Genomic DNA, 17,031 nt, shown 5'->3' on the forward strand with positions numbered 1-17,031 from the left:
GCAACTTCTTACATGCACTAGAATTAACTTTTTTTCTTAACATCCCCAAGGCATAATTGAAAGAACATTTCAAAATTACGCACTAAAGAAACAAATAAACAAGTACCTCATTAAGGAATAAATTTATGTACAAATTAAGACCAATTTATACTCTTTCTTAGTTTTTGACATAATATTTAAAAAAATAATGGAGGGAAGATGAAAATTGACCTATTCATCTTCATAAAATCATCTTCGTGGAAAATGGAATTTTATTCCTTGAGTTTACATATTAAACTCTTACCTTTTCTTAGCAGCCTAACTTTCCACTCTCCTAGGGCATCATAAATTTTTATGGGACATGGTCGGCAAGATAGGGCTTCATGGCCCCCACTCCGTCACTACCGCCAATTTGCACATTGGGGTGTGTGACTCACGTTGATATTGAGTTACTATACACACCCATTGATTCGAGAATGCATCAATATATATTTATTCAATATTCCCAAACAAAGATGCCACAAGTTTGGAAACAAATTGTATCAGTTTTGAAAACATTCGCCCAAGATTTACATATAAGGGAGGACTATCGTATCGCGAACTTGCTTACGTATTGCAAACACTACTACAAAATATACATTTTTTAGTATCTTCTTACTTTGTCCATTTATTCAACCATAATAATAACTCATTTTTAATTTTATCTTGATCTTGATCTTATACTTCATCTTTATCTTGATCTTCAAGAAGAATGTTCTTCAGAATACCTACACAATCAGAAACTCTTACCTCTACCGACTTGGGATTACTTTTATCAAAGGTAACATGGAATGATTATTCTATAGAAATGTCTCTTTTATTAAATATCTTGAAATATTTACTAGAAGTGAAATGTCCTAAGAATAGATCTTCATCAAATTTAGCGTCAAAATTTTTAAGATTATTCTTTAGTTGTTAAGGACAAAACATTTGCATCCGAACATACGAAGGTGAGAAATATTGGGCTTAATTTGTATAACTCATAAAGATTTTTCTTTAGAATTGACCTTATCAAGCCATATTTAATTACATATCAAGCATTGCTTAGTGCATTAGCCCAAAAGTACATAGGAATGTTAGTCTTATTAGGCATCATTCTTGGAAGTTACTCAAAAGATCTATTTTTCTCTTCCACTATCCCATTTTGTTGAGGAGTATGTTGTATTAGAGAAAGTATGCTCAATACCATTCTCATTATAAAACTTTTCTAATACCTCATTTTGGAAATCACCTCCAAGATCACTTTGGATAGATGCAATGCTTAATCCATTCTCGTTTTGGATAACCCTGGCTATATTTCGAAAGGCATAAAACACATCCCTTATATCTAATAAGAAAAAGCCCATGTATAGTGAAAGTAGTCAACCCATATTACAAGGGCGTAATAGTTCTATCCAAAACTAATTGTTTTGGATGAGCCAAAAATATCCATATGAAAAGATTATAAAGGCACATTTGCATAAACAATAATTTGATTTAAAAGAGGCTTTTACTTGTTTACCATTTTAGGATACATCACCTAACCTATTATTTTCAAACCGCAACTATGGTTGAACGATTACTGAAATTCTTTTCTTCGGATGACAAGATGTCAAACAGAATGTTGGAGCAATGTGTGTGACGATTTAAATGCATAACAGACTAAATATAGGCATAATATAAATAACACAAGAATTGGTAACCTAGTTCAGTGCAAAACCACATACTTATGGAGGGTGTTGATCTAACGAAATGAAATTCACTTTTAATAATCAAAAGTACAAATTGATATGATTTGAACTCATCCAGTTCAATGCCTCTTTTTCTAATACTACCTGTTAGTTTCTAGACTCTCCCTAAATCTGAGACACCTCTCACTTTCACTCGAGCACTCTACTAAGTGTGTTTATTCAGTTAAAAATATGAAAGATAAAATTTCTAATACAATTCAAAATTGTATTCAACTGATTTAGAATTAATGCCTAAGAATATAGTGTACAAACTATAAATATAAAGACTCAACTCAAACTCTCCTATAGAGTATATAATTTCTCTTGAGGTCTAAGTCTTCACAAAGGAGATTTACTCCTCAAATAGTAACAAAATTCCACCTAGAAAGCCTAGTAGGATTTGAAGTTGAAAACGCTGATAGCTATCTCGACTAAAAATTAATATATCCTTGCGGAAAAAGTTATTCAAATTATCCATGTTAGGTATAGTACAATCAGTGGTATACTTATGTCTGTCAATGATGCTCGCATACTTAGTTTGTCTCACAGTATCACTAGTGTTCTTAAATCATTTTACACTAGGGTCATATGGTGTATACAAGCAAATTTACAATCAAAGTAATTATATATATTTAAAATCTTCTCCACATAGTGAGATTGATCAGAATATATTCCCTTCTCGGATCTAGTAATCTTGATTCCAAGAATCCAATTGACTTCTCCAAGGTCTTTCATATCAAAGTTGTTGCACAATAGTGATTTCACAACATTCATAACATCGATGTTTGATCTAAATATGAGCAATTCATCTAGATAAAGTGACTTGATTGTAATAATAACATTGACTTCTCCAAGGTGTTTCATATCAAAGTTGTTGCACAACAGTGATTTCACAATATTCACAGACCGAATGTTTGATCTAAATATGAGTAATTTGTCTTCATAGAGACATATGATAATGCAAATTATAATTTTTCACATTTGTAACTTTCAATCACTTTCTACCCATTTGATATTATTAAATTATCAATGTTTTCATACCTTTGCGTTGGTGCCTATTTTAGACCATATTAGACTTATCTAACTTACATACCTTGTTTTCTTATCCATGAATCACAAACACATCCAATTGGTCCATATATGTTTCTTCTTCTAAGTCACCATTTAAAAGAAGTTTTTAACATTCATTTAGTATACTATTAATTTATAAATAGAAGTAATAAAAGTCATTCTCAATTCGAGTCCTAATCGATGAAAGTTCTAGTGACCATAGAAAAAGTATCGAAGAAATCTATATTTTGTCTTTGTCTTAAAGCTTTGGCCATAAGGTGAGCTTTGTATTTATCAATTGTTCCATCAGGTTTTAGTTTCTTTTATAAACTAATATAGCCAATTGATTTGCAACCAAGAGACAAGTCTACTAAGTGTTAGGTCCGGTTACATTTTGCGAATCCATTAAGAATATATTTTTTACATAGATAATCATTCTCTTTCCATGAATTGATTTCTTTCCTAAATTGTAAATCCTTTTCTTTAATTTGTGCAGCAGATTTAGATTAATCAGAAATAACAATTCCATCTAAATCCACATATTACTTGTCGTTAATTTGCGCATTTGATCCATAAAGAACGACAGAAATGTTATCGGTCAAAAAGTTGACAAACTTTTTGATGGTTAAGAAAAAACATATTTTTGGTTTCTAACATTTAAAATGACATCCCTCAAACTTGAATGGCTTATAAGAGGCAACATCAGAAGTACTAATAATTTCTTCGATAGCCATGTCAGTTTGAAAAGGTATTATGATTCTTGTTTTTCGATTTTGGAAATCTGGCACATAAGAAATTATTGGGTCAAGTCGTAAACTAGGTTGCTCTCTTTAAGAAGTTTTGCATCACTATCCAAAATTGTGCAAGGCAGACAATCAACCACGGCACGACCAAGACAAAACATCCTAGTTCTTACTTATTCAATTACTAAAATTGAATACTTTTGGGACACACCATAAGAGGCCAATCTATTGTATATAAGCACTACTAAATTGTAGTATGAGACTTTATTTTTTAAAATTCACATGTTCACACACAAGCTTATTTCTTACCGATTTCAAGCTAAGTATTTCTTTCATTTTTCAACTATCCATTCAATTTCCAAATGTTGTTATGAATATCGAAGAATATACGGATCTTTATCATTGAACTCACATGCTTCAAATCTATGAAAAACACATTGCTAAAACAATTTGTAGCATTTATGATGCCATGATACTTATGAAAGTCGTCCTCACCTCTGAAAAATTTGGAAAATGCGTTACTATAATGATAGGTATGTACCGTGTACTTGTTGATGTACATTAAGAAGATATATTGAATCAAAAGTTAATAATCTCAAAAGGCAGTCACAATGTCTCAAATCATAACTATTTCCTGAAAATCTTCCAAAACATGAGCATCCACACTCATGTTCAAAGAAAAGTAAACATGTATAGGGTAAATACTCAGGACTTCAACTTCATGTATCATCTCATTTATTAAGAAAAGATTTGAGTATTATTTCTTATTCTCATGGAAATAAATTATTGTGAAAATTATAATATTAATATTCGTAACGAATTTTCTAAAAACTAAATCAAAATGGTAAAAATAAATTATTGTTAGTATGTAGTTTAACTTATAGTCGGATAAGAGTCATTAATAATTCAAAATAATGATCACCATTGGGATAGAAAATTATTAGCTTACAAAAATCCTCAAAACAATCTATTATTGAACCAAATGAAACTCAAAATAAAATAACCACATGTTCAAATAAAAGACAATACATTTTATTTATTAACAATAATAAGAAGAAGAAAGTAGGGAAGGTTGATTGCAGGATGTGATTGAAGACCATAAATCAATTATCCATACTGAATAAATTGATTTATTATGTTCTCGAATTAGTTGTTGTCGTACCAAGACTGCTTTTGAAGATAATCAATGATGCTCTTATCTACTTGAAAAGCTTTGGTAAGAACCTCGTCAGAAATAGGGGGATTAGATTTGAACAACGCATTTGCAATAGTAATAACTCCTGGATTTTGACTGCTAAGTCCAGCAATTGCAACGGCATTACCATATCCCACATTTAGTTGAAAGTGGATGAGACCGATAGGAAACACAAATACATCACCCTTGTTGAGCACTTTGGTGAAGAGACGATTTTTATCTTGATTGGAAGTGACAAATCCAACATAAAGGGTGCCTTCAAGAACTATAAGGATCTCAGTGCCTCGAGGGTGAGTGTGGGGTGGATTTAAACCCTTAGGTGCAAAATCAATGCGAGCCAAAGATATGCCGAGTGTGTTTAGTCCGAATAGTTGATCTACAGTGACTGCAGTCACTTGAGAGCCTAATGCGTTTGAGGTATTTCCAGGATTAACATGTTCGAAGAAATCTTCAGCTTTAACTAACGCAGGGTCTTTACAGAACTTTCCATTCACAAATACTACAAATCATCAAGATATAGTTAGAATAGAGTAAATTCTTAACACAAGCTAATTAAAAAAAGATTTATGAAGAATATATAAATACCAGCATCTTTGGGATCTTGAATTGCAACACAAAAGTCTTGGAGAGGACTAGGGTCATAAGCAAAGGAAGGAGAAGATGCCAAAGCCAAGATGGTAACAAGGAAGTAAAGGACCTTCATTTTGCAACTCACTTTTTATGTAAATTATTGTTTGCTTGTGAGAATTGATTTTTGTTGCATGTAAATCTTGGTATTTATAAGGTTGAAACGTTGAAGTGGGTTGCAATTGAAGTTTACCGTAATTAATTTAGTATTAGATAATGAATCATTCTTCATAAATCAAATTAAGATCAGTATAATAGACTTTGTCTTACTTCCTTAGACATAATTTTTATAATAATTGTTTCACATTCGTCCCAACACAAGGAATAATTGAAAGACCATTTCAAAGTTTCCCAGTAAATAAACAACTAACGACTTGATTATCTATGCATTATCTTCAGCAAATTTACCTTTTGATTTTAAATTAACACACCATCTATTGTCAACAACAGTTGGTGGAATGTGGAATATTTTTTAGCAATTGGGTAGAAAGACCATTTCTGATTTTACTGTGTCAACAAAATAATAATTAATTAAGGATATGTTTCATTTTTTATTTTACTTTAATAGTTTATTTCAAAATTAATATTTCTTCATTTAAAATGGGTTACTCTCTATTTATAGGTTGTGTTTGCTTGCTCTCTAAGCAAAAACTCTAACTAACCTAATTCAGCTAAAATTACAAAATAAGCCTAAGTCAAAATCTTTGTCGAGCAACCTGCTTCGACATTTTGACATAAATGTTTCGACACTTCCTTCCCTCTGTCGAACAACCTTCTTCGACACAAGGAATTACAATTCAACACACCACCTAATTTATTATGCCTAAGCTATCCACATTCATCATAAATCTTAACTTCTTGAACACTTCGATCTGCACTCCTTTCGTCATGATGTCTGCAATATGATTTTCATTTCTGCAGTGTTCAAGATTCAACTTTCCTTTTGCAACTTGCTCTCGAAGATAATGAAACCTCATTTCGATGTGCTTGCTTCGTCCATGTGCTATCATATTCTTTGCCAAATTGATTGCAGTCTTATTTCGACTCCTCATAAACTTCCTTATAGTCTATAGGTTCTTCATCTAGAACCTCACTTGCAAAGATTAAGGCATAAGCTATAAGATATGCATACATAAGTGTGTGTGGGTTTGAACCCCATAGCCAACGACCTTTTTTATTTATCAATTATTGTATACTACATTAAAAATAATGTTATAAAAATCTTTTCTACTTCAAGTTTTTTTATAATTTTCTTTCTCACCAAATTCAATTTTTTTTGCTTTGATGATCTTGTAACATTTTCTTCCATTTGGTCTTCAATAGGGGATGGTTATGTACCTTCCAACACTGCATGAACGCATTTCTTATTAGTGTAATTGGTTGACATATTATAACAACCGGTTGCACTATATCACAACTCTTTTATTTCGTCGATAATGACAACCCTACTAATCTTGATCCTTCTATTTGTTGCATCAAATATTTTGTAACCTTAAGTATAGTGATACCCTATAAGAATTATCAATTCTCCATTTATCACCCAATTTCTTTCTAAGTTATCCCAACACATGTTGACATGATACCGAACCGAAAACTCTCAAGTGACTCAGATTCGGTATAAATCCAGACCATGTTTCCTCTTGTGTAATACTTTCAAGCTTATTTGTTGGAAACGTATTCAACAAATATGCAACTCTGGACATTGCTTCTCCTCATAACTCTTTCAACAAGTTCTTCCCTTTCAACATTCTTCTCACCATGTTCATGATCGAGTGATTCTTCCATTTGGGAACACTGTTTTATTATGATATATAGTGTGGTACTACCTTATGTACTATGCCATTTTGATCACAGAACCTATCAAATTAATTTGAGACATATTTTCCTCCACCATCCATTTTTGAGAACTTTAATTTTGTGACCACTTTTCCTTTCAACCATGGACTTGAACTTCTTAAACACTTTAAGTACCTCATCCTTTCTCTTGATTACGTACGCCCATGGTTTTATACTATGATCATTAATGAGTGTGATAAAATATCTATTGTCACCAGCGGAATCAACTTGCATCGGTCCACACACATCAGAATACACCACCTCAAGGTGACCTTGGTTCTAAAACATGCATCCTTGCTTAATTTTCCCTTATGTTGCTTCGTTTGCACACAGTCTTGACAAATTTCAGCTAGTATATTGATCAATGGCAATCTGGTAACCATCTTTTTCCTTTTCAAGACGTTGAGATCTCTAAAGTTGAGATGGCCAACCCTATAATGCCATAACAATTATTCTCTACTAGTTGCAATTGCATGACACCTATGCTCCATAACCTTCAACTCAACTTTGAAAGTTCTATTGGGAGCCATAGAAACTTTTGGGACAAAAACTTTGTTTGCATCCATAACGCATAACATCTTGTTCTCCATATGAATATTCTAATCCTTCCCAAGAAATTGGCCAATACTTAGAAGATTACACTTTATTTTGGGGATATACAATACATCCTTTATCAAAGAATTTCCACCATTCATTCTCTTGATTGATACATCACTGATCCCTTCAACCGCTAGAGTGGTATCACCTACGAACTTTACTTTGTTCTTCATGAAAAGATTAATTGTAACAAACCAATATTTCCTTCCTGTCATATGCGTTGAACACTCAGAGAGAGAGAGAGAGAGAGAGAGAGAGAGAGAGATGATGCATGGCTTTGTGTGGAGCCTGGAGCATTGATCGTTATGTCTGCATGCTTCGAACTTGAAGTAGAATGGAAAATTCACTCTATCTTTCTCTGTGCCGAAAATTGATTCCATAAGTTCCACCGTTGAAGATGAATGAATGTAAAATCGTTTGATTTGATTTGATGCAGAGTAAGGAATTTTTCTGCGTTACGGTTTTTTAATTTTGTAAGAATGGGATTGGTTATAAGTTTCTTCTTAGTTCTAGATTGCTCATAAAATTTAATCTAAGTGAAAATTTGTTTGATTAATTATTGTATGTGAAAAAATAACAACAAGCTGGTTTGCCCGAGAGGTTAAGGGGGAAGACTTAAGATCTTCTGCACATAAGTGCGCGTGGGTTCGAACCCCACAGCCAGCAATGTTTTTTTCCTATTTGGTTTATACTACATAAAAAATAAAGTTATAAAAATCTTTTTTACAACAAGTTTTTTTTATATAATTTTCTTTCTCACAAAATTCAAAACTTTTTTGCTTTGATGATCTTCTAACATTTTCTTTCATTTGGTCTTCAATGGGGGTTGGTTATGTACCTTCCAACACTGCATGAAAGCATTTCTTATTAGTGTAACTGGTTGACATATCATAACAATCGGTTGCACTATACTGCAACTCTTTTATTTCGTCGAAAATGACATCCCTACTAATCATGATCCTTCTATTTGTTGTATCAAATATTTTGTAACCACCGGTAGAGTGATACCCTATAAGAATCCCCAATTCTCCAATATCACCCAACTTCTTTCAAAGCTATCTCGGCACACTCTGATATGCTACCGAACTCAAAACTCTCAAGTTTCTTTGTTTGAAATGTATTCAACAAATATGCAGCTCTGAACACTGCTTCTCCTCATAACTCTTTCAGCAAGTTCTTCCCTTTCAAAATTCTTCTCACCATGTTCATGATCGAGTGATCTTCCATTTGGAAAAACTATTTTATTGTGATATATAAGGCGGTACTACCTTATGTACTATGCCCTTTTAATCAAAAAACCTACCAAATTCATCTGAGACATATTTTCCTCCACCATCCGTTTTGAGAACTTTGATTTTGTGACCGTTTTTCCTTTCAACCATGGACTTGAACTTTACTTTGGTCTTCATGATACAATTGATTGTAACAAACCAATATTTCATACCCGTCATATGCGTTGAACACTCGGAGTCCAAATACTATTGATCAATTGCATTGCACTGCTTCTTTCAGAGTCACCATTACATTTTCTTTAGCATGTAACCGCTTAGCATAAAACTACAAACGGTTACACTTTGGTTCTACAGTGTTTGTCAAACTACTGATGCTATATGCCACCTTTTGATGATACATTCTCCTTCTGTCATTATAACCAAGAGTGTGCTCTCATCATCAAACTCTTATCATGCAACTTGAGGTTCTTTCTTGTTGGCATTGCACTCTCCTGCAAAATGACAAAGCTTTTGACAATTAAAGCATTGCACACTGGACTTGTCAACCATCCTTTTTTATCCTCTACCTCTTATATTTCCACCTCTAGATTTGTTTGATCCAACAACCATATTGCCATTATTTTCACCCTTTTGGAATGTTAAATTTTTGGAACTTTTGGATTCTCTTCCACCAAATTTTTGAAATTTACCTTAACCTTTCTTCATATTCCACTTTCCCTTCACCTTCTTGTTTCGATCATTGAAACGGGCTTGCAAAGCGATCTCAGCCTTTTTCTTATCAACCTTTTTTCTTCCATTTTTTGCTCATGTGCATCAAGAAAGCTTTGTAACTCCTCATTGATCATCGTTGCAAGATCATTCTATTCCTCCATCGCAACCACTACATTGTCAAATATTAATGTCAAAGAACCTAAGCCTTTAGCAACAATATACTACACTATGATCGTTTATCCACATGCCTTCACTTTGTTTACAAATCTTGTAATTCTCATTGTAAATTAATAAATTGTTTCCTTCTCTTCCATTTGAATCAACTCGAGATGCCTCTTGTGAGTTTGTAACCTCACCATATTTTCCTTGTCATCTCCTGCATAAGTTTTCTCCTAGATTTTCCAAGCTTTCTTCGATGTTGTGCAATCACCTGCTTTCTCGAAATTATCTGGAGCAATACATTAATGGAGCAAAAACAACGCCTTGTAACATTTCATCTTCTCTTCCTTATGCCTAGACCTTTGTGCATCCGTTATACCTTCTACAAGTGGAGTAACACCATTCTTGATCACTTCAAGAACATCTTGATAACCTAAAAACACCTTCATTTGTTTGCACCAATTACTGTAACTATTCGCATTGAGAATCGAGATATTTGTAGGGATTCGTTCATTAGAAACTGAAGTGATTTTTGCACACTAGGTGTTTAATAGATTGAACCTCGCTCTAAATGTCAAATGTTTGAACTTGGAACCACAAGATTGGTTAAAATTATTGAGCGTGGAGAGGGGGTGAGAGAGAGAGAGAGAGAGAGAGAGAATGAAAGAGAGAGTGATAATTAAGGGTGAAAATGAGCATTCATTCATTCGTGAGATACCCGAAAGGTATTTACACAATCACACAAGATGGAGTACAATTATAAAACAAATAAAACTGAAAAGTCGCAGGTGTAACTGGTTGACATATTATGTCAATCGGTTGCACTACTTTACATACTCAATTTTAACTAAAGAGTTCTAGTGTAACCGATTGACATAAAAGTGCAACTTGTTACATGCACTAGAATTAACTTTTTTTCTTAACATTCCCAAGGTATAATTGAAAGAACATTTTAAGATTACGCACTAAAGAAACAATTAAACAAGGACCTCATTAAGGAATAAATCTATGTATAAATTAACACCAATTTATACTCTTTCTTAGTTTTGGACATAATATTTAAAAAAACAATGGAGGGAAGACGAAAAATGACCTATCATCTTCATAAAATCATCTTCGTGGAAAATGGAATTTTATTCCTTGAGTTTACATATTAAACTCTTACCTTTTCTTAGCGGCCTAACTTTCTACTCTCCTAGGGCATCATAAATTTTTGCGGGACATCGTCGGCAAGATAGGGCTTCATGGCCCTCACTCCTCCACTACCGCCAATTTTCACATGGTGGTGTGTGTCCCACGTTGATATCGAGTTAATGTACACGCCCGTTGATTCGAGACTGCGTGAATATATAATTATTCAATATTCCCCAAAAAAGAGGCCATAAGTTTGGAAACAAATTGTATCAATTTTGAAAACATTCGCCCAAGATTTACATATAAGGGAGGACTATTGTATCATGAACTTGCTTACGTATTGCAAACACTAATACAAAATGTACATTTATTAATATCGTCTTTCTTTGGCCATTTATTCAACCACCATAATAACTCATTTGTATCTTTATCTTGATCTTGATCTTATACTTCATCTTTATCTTGATCTTCTAGACGAATGTTCTTCAGAATACCTACACAATCAGAAACTCTTACCTCTCCCGACTTGGGATTACTTTTATCAAAGGTAACATGGAATGATTCTTTTATAGACATGTCTCTTTTATTAAATATTTTGAAATATTTACTAGAAATGGAATGTCCTAAGAATAGACCTTCATCAAATTTAGCATCAAATATTTCAAGATTATCCTTCTGTTGTTAAGGACAAAACATTTGCATCCGAACATACGAAGGTGAGAAATATTGGGCTTAATTTGTATAACTCATAAAGAGTTTTCTTTAGAATTGACCTTATCAAGACATAGTTTATTACATAGCAAGCATTGATTACTATGTTAGCCCAAAAGTTCTTAGGAATGTTAGTCTCATTGAGCATCATTCTTGAAAGTTATTCAAAAGATCTATTTTTCTCTTCCACCGTCCCATTTTGTTGAGGAGTATGTTGGATTAGAGAAAGTATGCTCAATTCCATTCTCATTATAAAACTTTTCTAATTCCTCATTTTGGAATTCACCTCCATGATCACTTTGGATAGATGCAATGCTTAATCCATTCTCGTTTTGGATAACCCTGACTAATTTTCAAAAGGCATCAAACACATCACTTATATCTAATAATAAAATTCCCATGTATAGTGAAAGAAGTCAACCCATATTACAAGGGCATAATAGTTCTCACTAAAACTATGGTTTTGGATGGGCCAAAAATATCCATATGCAAAGATTATAAAGAAATATTTGAATAAACAATAATTTTATTTAAAAGAGGCACTTACTTGTTTACCTTTTTAGCATACATCAACTAACCATTTATTTTCAAACCACAAGTGTGGCTGAACGATTATTGAAATTCTTTTCTTCGGATGACATGATGTCAAACAGAATGTTGGAACAATGTGTGTGACGATTTAAATGCATAACAGACTAAATATAGGCAGAATTTAAATAACACAAGAATTGGTAACCTAGTTCGGTGCAAAATCACATACTTATGGAGGGTGTTAATCTAATGAAATGAAATTCACTCTTAATAGTCAAAAGTACAAATTGATATGATTTAAACTCACCTAGTTCAATGTCTCTTTTCCTAATATTACATGTTAATTTCTACACTCTCCCTAAATCTGAGACACCTCTCACTTTCACTCGAGCACTCTCCCAAGTGTGTTTATTCAGTTAAAAATATGAAAGATAAAATTTCTAATACAATTCAAAATGGTATTCAATTGATTTAGAATTAATGCCTAGGAATATAGTGTACAAACTAGAAATACAAAGAGTCAACTAAAACTCTCCTATAGAGTATATATTTTCTCTTGAGGTCTAAGTCTTCACAAAGTAGATTTCCTCCTCAAATAATAACGAAATTCCAGCTAGAAAGCCCAGTAGGGTCAAAAGTACAAAGTGATATGATTTAAACTCACCTAGTTCAATGCCTCTTTTCCTAATATTACATCTTAATTTCTACACTCTCCCTAAATCTGAGACACCTCTCACTTTCACTCGAGCACTCTCCCAAGTGTGTTTATTCAGTTAAAAATATGAAAGGTAAAATTTCTAATACAATTCAAAATGGTATTCAATTGATTTAGAATTAATGCCTAGGAATATAGTGTACAAACTAGAAATACAAAGAGTCAAATAAAACTCTCCTATAGAGTATATATTTTCTCTTGAGGTCTAAATCTTCACAAAGTAGATTTCCTCCTCAAATAGTAACGAAATTCCAGCTAGAAAGCCCAGTAGGGTTTGAAGTTGAAAACGACTAAACCTTCAAAAAATACATGAGATCAATCTTCAAAAATGTTGAGTTAAAATCTTGGTCGATAACATCTAAAACTAATATGAATTCCTTGATTATAAAAAAATCTTGCTTAAATTGATTCAGATTAATCTTCCTTTAAACCAAAAACGCACATGATCAATTAAATCTTCATTATGATGATTGTGATCCTAGATTGATACAAATCTTGAACAAATAACAACACCAAATGCAATCTTACTAAAAACAAATTTAGGATAATTCTTTTCCAAATCCAAACACATGCTAAAACAATCATATCCTTGATTGGACAGAAAAGGAAACAAAACTCAAGCGTAATATAATCTTCAATCAACCATGCATGCCAAGAAAGCAGTATGAGAGAGGATGTCACACAGAATGTCAGAAATTTTGCTTAACATGTTGCTTTCCATGAATCTTTATAAAGTCAGTTCTAAATATTCATTAAGACAAATTCAATAGTGTCTTTACTTGATATAAATAATAATTATAAACTCTTGAGTAAATAATTCAGAATCTCTTCCCAAATAGAAACACATTATAAATCACCATTAACAAAAATTGGTGATTTTCTCATTAAATGCAAATCCAAATCTTGTAATTAAAAAAAAATCTAGTTGAATCTCTTCATGCAATATTTGTTTAATAAAATCATCAATTAATATCTTTGCAAATCCACTTAACCAAAATATTATACTAAACCAAATCTTTCCTTCAAAGCATATCCAATTAAATATTTTCTTCAAGGCACATCTAATTAAATATTTTCAATCAATGCAAATCAAATTAAATATTTTCAATATGATTCTGATAATTATCACTTTTTAACCAAAATATTTACAACACAAATTTGTAAAATCTTGAATAAATCAACCATTATTGGATCACAAAATTTGGAATCATTCGTAGAATCAAACGAACCAAAATCAACCCTTCCAAAAATAGTGTATAGAGAAACACATAGCCAAGATTTCCTCAACAACTTTTGAGACATCTTGCTCAACATTTTCCCTATAAAAGAAAGTCAATCCATATATAATAACAAACTCCCCTTTTGAGTATTTTTTAGGTAAAAGATTGGACACTTCTTCAAGGACATACCACAGATAGCACACAAGCAAGGATTTTAACGTTTTCCCATAATAAAATGAAAGTGTGCCCTTTTATCTCTCTATTTTCCTCAAAAGAGACAAAGGTTAGAGAACAGCATACAAACATGCAGCAAAAATCAACCAAGACTATCTAGAACATAAAAACTCATAAAAACCAACAAACCAACAACAAATCTAGATAATATACAATATATTACACACATTCTTACACACAATCTTCCAAATCATATCTCTAGAACACATACACAACACATATCACAGCATAACACAAAAATCAGATTAACAACAACAATAGAGATCAAAAAATACAGTAGACCATAGCACAGAAAACCCAATAGTCAAATCAGGGACAATTGGTTGAGATGAAACACCTCTTAACTTACCTTGAACACCCTTAGGCTTGACGAGAGTAGAAACACCTCTTAACTTACCATATGCCTTTCTCTAATAGATATGCCTTTCATACGAACTTCACGAACTTTCGAAACTAAAATATTTTTTCATGCATTTTCTTCTTTCATGTCTTCTTTGCATTACCATAAGTGTTCATACCTTTCTGTGCTCCTACCATTCTTTCAGATTAAATCAAGAACTTTGCAGAGGAATTTGAATACTTAAATATTGATTTGAAGTGCGGAAGAAAAAATGGAAAAATGTAGTCTTTTTTGAAAATTTAAACACAATAACTTCGCTTTGTTGTGCTCAAACATGCAAGTAGGATTATTAATGGAATTTGGGTGCCAATAAAGGTTCTAGTATTCCCAAGAAAAAACACTCACCCATGCTTTCAATAATTCCTATAAGTTGATAATGTAATGAACTAAAGCTTATAGGAGATTCTCGAATTGGACACCATCAAAAGCTTTTATGAATATAATAACTAGTTGGTAGTCTGTTCGAACAGGCTCAAGGGTAGTATTCTTATCTTTAACTAGTTCCTTCACAAATTAATGACAAATATCAAAAGGATTTGTTCTTCCGCGTTTAACATGATTTTTAGATATGGAACTCAAGTTGTCACAATATTATGTCATGAAATCATGTGTCACATTATATTCTTTGAGCATTTGTTTCCTCCATAATGGTCTAGCATAACTACTTTCAACAACAATATATTATGCTTCTTCCCAGTCAATGTCACAATATCCAACTAGCAAAGAATTGGTATTGAAAGAGTATAAATGACCATAGTCGGATGTTCCACTTATGTACTTTATGATTCTATTGACTTGAGTAGGATGAATAATCTTAGGATTTTCTTAAGAGTGAGCACACACACCATTAGAAAGTATTTTTCGGACAAATGACAGAGAGACACAAAAGGCTACCAATCATAGTTTTGTAGAGGCTTTGATCAACAGTCACACCTTGCTCATCTTTAGAGAGCTTGGCATGAGTGGTAGTCGGTGTATATTTGTGCCTACAATTTTCCAAGCCATATTTCTTCATAATATTTCTAGCATATATACTTTGAGAAAAAAATATGCCATCTTTCATTTGCTTCACTTGAAAACAAATAAAGTAAGTAAGTTCACCTACCATGCTCATCTCGAATTCAGCTTGCATTGGTAGAATAAAATCATATAACATCTTACTTGACCTCCCTCGAAACATAATGTCATCAACATAACTTTGAATTATAATAAGATTCCTATTGTCTTTCAAAATGACATCATCCATGTTATTGACATCATTTCCAATATCCTTGATGACTTCCACATGATCACCCTTATCATTGACACCATTCATGTCATTGACATCATTAACATCCTTAATGATTTCTACATTCAAGTACCTATTGAGTAAGGAATTTTTCACATCCATCTGGTAAGGTTTGAATTATATGAGAGAATATACTACTAGTAAAAATACGATGTTTTTAAGACGGGCAATATGAAAAAAATATTTATCAAAGTCAAACCTTTCAATTTAGAAAATTCTGGTACGCAAATATCAGATGTCGTATGCGATGTCACGACACTAATATCAGGACTTCACACAACAATAATAGTAAGCAGATAATAGACGTTTTATACGATGTCACAACACCAAGATTAGGACATGTCACACTACAAATAATTATGCAGATAACAGATGTTGTATACGATGTCACAACACCAGGTTCAGGGCATGTCACACCAGAAACAATAACAGTATTAGATTGAAGTTCTAAATAGCCAATGGTTTTTCAAACTTCTCACTTAATCGCTACCCGTGGAATTTCTATCCAGGGCATACCTAGATATGAGACCCCTTTCACTTCCCTTCAATCACACAATAGTGATAACAACTAAAAAACAAACAAAGAACAAAAGATACACTTCCAATGAAACATAATGCACTCTTTCTTAAAAGCTTGTGAGTGATTCACAATTATAACTCAATTAACTCAGTCCAATTCAAGTATCAAAGAGATTCTATAATGGCTCACAAATAACAACGACAACTAAACCCTAACAATAACAATTTCCAGCGCAACTCTCTCTTTTGTACATTAGGTTTAGTAACTCCCTCTTTATATTGCCTTTGGTAAGCATGGGCTTAGGCATAAAAAATAAGCAGATCCAAAAAAAATCAAATCAATTCAAATCTGATGTCTCATTAAATGTTTTGATATCTGTCTGCAGAATCAAATCAAATATT

General features: G+C 32.5%; 1 protein-coding gene and 1 non-coding gene across 2 annotated transcripts; one reads left to right on the forward strand and one right to left on the reverse strand.

Annotated features, from left to right (window-relative positions):
- Window positions 1-4,422: 4,422 nt before the first annotated feature.
- LOC127126594 (germin-like protein subfamily 1 member 7) lies at window positions 4,423-5,526 on the reverse strand. The gene is made up of 2 exons (XM_051055545.1): window positions 5,301-5,526; window positions 4,423-5,214 (listed from the first exon to the last, which is right to left on the reverse strand). The coding sequence occupies exons 1-2, from the start codon at window positions 5,416-5,418 to the stop codon at window positions 4,667-4,669; spliced, it is 666 nt and encodes a 221-aa protein (XP_050911502.1). The 5' UTR covers window positions 5,419-5,526; the 3' UTR covers window positions 4,423-4,666.
- A 2,832-nt stretch (window positions 5,527-8,358) lies between these two features.
- On the forward strand, window positions 8,359-8,441 carry TRNAL-UAA (transfer RNA leucine (anticodon UAA)). The gene has a single exon. It is a non-coding gene; the product is annotated as a tRNA-Leu (tRNA).
- Window positions 8,442-17,031: the final 8,590 nt, after the last annotated feature.

This window comes from Lathyrus oleraceus, chromosome 3 (genome assembly GCF_024323335.1).
Source record: "Lathyrus oleraceus cultivar Zhongwan6 chromosome 3, CAAS_Psat_ZW6_1.0, whole genome shotgun sequence".
In the NCBI taxonomy this organism is placed as follows: Eukaryota; Viridiplantae; Streptophyta; class Magnoliopsida; order Fabales; family Fabaceae; genus Lathyrus; species Lathyrus oleraceus.

Coding starts and splice junctions, on each gene's coding strand:
- LOC127126594 (XM_051055545.1), bottom strand. CDS start 5,418: ATGAAGGTCCTTTACTTCCTTGTTACCATCTTGGCTTTGGCATCTTCT. Junction 5,215..5,300: donor TCAAGATCCCAAAGATGCTG/GTATTTATATAT, acceptor GATGATTTGTAG/TATTTGTGAATGGAAAGTTC.